The sequence below is a fragment of the Fonticula alba genome (assembly GCF_000388065.1).
Source record: "Fonticula alba strain ATCC 38817 unplaced genomic scaffold supercont2.12, whole genome shotgun sequence".
Taxonomy (NCBI): Eukaryota; order Rotosphaerida; family Fonticulaceae; genus Fonticula; species Fonticula alba.
Window position 1 is genome coordinate 509,585 of NW_009242982.1, and position 3,934 is coordinate 513,518.

Sequence of the window (3,934 nt, forward strand, 5' to 3'; positions counted from 1 at the left end):
CTTCTTCCTCCTCTCCTTCTTCCTCCTCTCCTTCTTCCTCCTCTCCTTCTTCCTCCTCTTCTTCTTCTTCTTCTTCTTTGCCCCTGCTGACCCACTCACCTCCGGAACATGCCGCCTCCCATGCCCGCCGGGCGTCCCCTGTAATACGGCACAATGCGCACCGACACAGCCGTCAAGCCGGTTCTGCCCGCCTCGGACGACGACTGGCAGGTGGCCCTGCCGTCCGAGTAATCCGTTCCCACCTGCACGCGGCTTCTCTCCCTCAGCATCTATCCTTCCCTTGGTTCCCCTCCCCACCCTCTTCCTCCCCGCTTCTCCCTCTCTTCCCCCGCCATCCACACCACACGAACATGTGGGGGCGGGAGGAGAAGGAAATAAGAAAAAGAAATGGAAATCCCTCGTAATCGTGTGGCTGCGCCCCCCTCCGCCCCTCGGCCGGGCTGGGTGATGACGATACATCTGACAGACAGGGGGGGGGGGCAAAGGCACGGCGCGGCACAACAACAATGACAACAAGGACAAGGTGTATTCTTCCGAAACCGCGTGCCGTCAGTACTGGCCGCCATGGACCGATGCATCGTAGGCGGGGGCTTGATAGTGGTCGCGCCGGCGCGCGTCAGCTCCCGCCGCCGCCGCCGGCGGGGCCAGCGGCACCGATGGCAATTGCAGCCCGCCCACCGGGGGCAGCGAGGGCACCACCTGCAGTCCACCCACCGGCGGGGAACCGGCCCCCGGGGGGGACGCCCAGTCGGCATCCACGTTGGCCCGTGGCCAGCGTCCATCGCCACTGGACGCGGGGTAGTGCGCCGGCGGGAGCTGCGGCTGGGCAGACCCCCATGAGCCACGGCCGCCACCGGCGCCATGCGAGTACCCCCAGTCGCCAGGGCCGCCGGAGGAGGGGTCCGACCGCCAGTCGCCCCCCCGGCCGCCATATGGCTCGGACCACCCGCCATCCGGGCGCGAGCCAGCCGGCGGGCCGTAGCGGCTGCCGCCGTCCTGCCCATACGCATCGTAGCCATAGCCATCGCGTCCGCGCCCGCCCGCAGGGGGCCCGTACGCGTCACGTCCACCCGACGGCGGGCCATAGGCGTCACGCCCGCGGTCCCGGGCCCGGTGGAAGTCCCCCCGATGGGAGGGCTCCCACTCGGAGCCCGGCGCATCACGGTGGGAATGGTGGTGGTGGTGATGGTGGTGATGGTGGCGATCGCGGTCCCAGTCACGGTCGCGCTCGCGGTCGCGGTCACGGTCGCGCTCGCGATCACGGTCACGCTCGCGATCACGGTCACGCTCGCGATCACGGCCACCGCGCCCACGCCGAGACGGCTCCCGCGGTGAGGAGGATCGCCGCCGGGACCGTGAAGCACCGCCGCCCAGCCGACCACGAGTCGGGTCCTCGGCCGGGGTGATCGCCGCGTTGGCATCGCCGGCGTCCGTCTCGTCGTCGCCAATGTCGAGGAAGATGGTGTCCTGTGCAACACGTCGCCGGTCAATGACACTGCCAGGCAGGGGGAGCGAGGGCAAAGGGGGGAAAGGGGGAAAGGGGAAAAAGGGGGAAAGGGGGAAAGGGGGGCAAAGGGAGAAGGTGGACGCACAGCATCGAAGTCGTCGGTCTCGCCCTCCTCGATGATGCGCTGGGCCGACGGCACGAATGGGACAATCTCGTCGTCGCGAATGTCCTTAAGGTCCGCATGCTGGGACAGGGACCCCGGAGAGGGGCAAGCGGAGAGAGGGGAGAGAGTCAGCGACTGGAAGAGGCAAGAGGGGGGGGGGGGGGTGAAGCATGCGGCAAGAAACATACCAGTCGGCCGCGGAAGCGGACCTTGCCCGGGGCATTGCTCTGGTCCAACAGCTCACGGAAGGCTGCCTGGTTCCGGCGCACAGTCCGCTCATCGTACGGGAACTCCGGCGGGCAGTTGGCCGTGATGTGGCCCTTGGAGGAGCAATTGAAGCTACGGCAGCGGGCATGCATTTATGTGCGTATGCGTGGACACGCGGATGCATGGCCAGCAGATACAGGCAATCGAGACAAAAAAGGGGGGGGGGAACCAGTCAGCTCAGGGCGCGACGAAGGGGGGGGGGGAATAGAACTCAATCACATGCGAAGGAGGGAGCGGAGAGAGACATAGCGAAACATAGGGGGGTGGAAGCAAGAGGCAAGAGCGCCATCACAAGGGGGCAGGAGAGAGAGAGAGAGAGAGAGAGAGAGGGAGAGAGAAGACACAGACACGCACCACCGCCGGGACTTGTCCACCAGCCAGGACCCACGCGCCTCCGAGTCAATCGGGAAGATGCAATTGGTGCCCCGGTCGTAGTCGGGGATCAGCCAGGAAGACGCGCCGCGGGCCACCAGCGCGGCGGCCGTGTGCCGCGGGTCGGCCACCTGCCCCAGCGAGGGGTCCGACTCGAGGGCCCCCCCCTCGGAACTGGGCGCCAGCAGGGCCTGGCTGTGCGAATGCGAGAGGGCAATGCTGTGCGTGGTCGGGGTCGTGTCGATGACGAAGGACAGCAAGTCATCCATGGCCGGAGGGTTGCCGGCCCCGGAGCGGGACCCCCGGCCGCCGCCGCCGCCGCCGCCGCCGGACCGCGGCCCCGGGCCATCAATCGAAAAGGTGGTCACCGAGGCCAGGGCCCGCTCAAAGCGCCGGGGGAAGGGCGACGGGAAGGACATGTAGCCGACCGAGCCGGACCCGGAGCTGGGCTCGGCGCCCGGGGCAGTGGCCGCCAGCCGGGCCTTCACCGCCTCCAGGTCGGTGGGATTGGTGATCAGCCGCAGGGGATTGCCATTCTTGGACCGGCCGAGCCACACCACCCGGTCGGTGGCCCGGACCGGCCGCGAGTCGAAAACCAGGTCCGCATCGCGCAGCGGGTCGGCCGCCCGGAGGAGGGCCTCCTCCGTGATCAGCCGCACGGACGCCAGCCGCCGCAGGCAAAGGGCCAATGCCGACAAGTGCGCCACGCGCAGGGAGGCGATCTGCTCATGGTGCAGCAGCGCATCCAGCTGGATGGACTCGATTTCGGGGACCTTCTTGGCAGCGGGACCGGGGCCGGAGGCAGGGGCAGCCACGGGAGCGGAGTCGGTGCTCTCCATTGCGGCGCCCGCCGCAGCTGGGGCGGCGGCGTCTGTTGAGCCCGCGGTCGAGGGCTCACCGGCAGCAGGCCCGGCGGCCGGGGCCTCCGCTGGTGGCTCGGCGGCCGGGTCCGGGCGCACCTTCGGCGAACGGTAAACCATCGCATGGTAGGTGGGATTGCGCGGGCTGAAGATGTACTCCAGTGCGCGGGAGAGGTCGTGCTGTAGAGGAGGCCGGGAGGCGCCGGGAAGAGGGGCCCGGGAGGGAAGACAGAGCGGCCGGGCGGGGGGGGGGGAGGTCAGCGGCGAAGGCCAGCAGATCGGAGAGCGGAGGGGGGAATGCATTCCGGCGCACTTTCAGGAGCAGGTCCGACAGGAAATCCTGGATCAGGTGCCGGCGATGGCTGGTCGGGCAGAGGCCGGGCGATGTCAGTGCTGGAGGGCGGGGCGGGGGAAGGGACAAAGGAAGACCGCCGGGGAAAATGGCCGGCAGGGAGGAGGGGGCAAACGCACTCGCTGATGCTGCTGTGGAAGCGCACCACGATCGGCGTGTTGATGTCGGGCTGGGGGTTGGCCAGGAGAAAGGACGATGGCACGGCAGGGGTCGCGGCCTGGCCAGACGGCTGTCCTACACTTTCCCCATCGACGACATCTAGCCCATGGGCAATATCCATCGAGGTGTCGGCGGCGGCGGCGGCGGCGGCGGCGGCGGCGTCGCTGGCCGGGGAGCCGGTCGCGCTGTCCGGGCCCGCCGACACAGGGACAAGGTCCGCATCACCGGCCGCCGTCACGGAGGAGCTGATGAACGGCAGGGAGGCAGCCGGGTCGCCAGGAGGGGGAGACGACATGGCAAAGGTCGCGAGGGGG

The 3,934-nt window shown here is 68.9% G+C and overlaps 2 protein-coding genes across 2 annotated transcripts in view; one reads left to right on the top strand and one right to left on the bottom strand.

Moving 5' to 3' along the window:
• Window positions 1-394, top strand: part of H696_05639 (hypothetical protein) — a 9,224-nt gene extending 8,830 nt beyond the window's left edge. The window contains exon 3 of the mRNA XM_009499456.1: window positions 170-394. Within this exon, the coding sequence (XP_009497731.1) occupies window positions 170-231 (62 nt within the window). The 3' untranslated portion in view covers window positions 232-394. The remainder of the gene's footprint in view (window positions 1-169) is intronic.
• A 155-nt stretch (window positions 395-549) lies between these two features.
• On the bottom strand, window positions 550-3,915 carry H696_05640 (hypothetical protein; the record flags this gene model as incomplete). The annotated part of the gene is made up of 6 exons (XM_009499457.1): window positions 550-1,467; window positions 1,593-1,691; window positions 1,799-1,949; window positions 2,232-3,289; window positions 3,423-3,471; window positions 3,581-3,915. 6 exons carry the CDS (start codon window positions 3,913-3,915, stop codon window positions 550-552), a joined length of 2,610 nt encoding a protein of 869 aa, XP_009497732.1.
• Window positions 3,916-3,934: the final 19 nt, after the last annotated feature.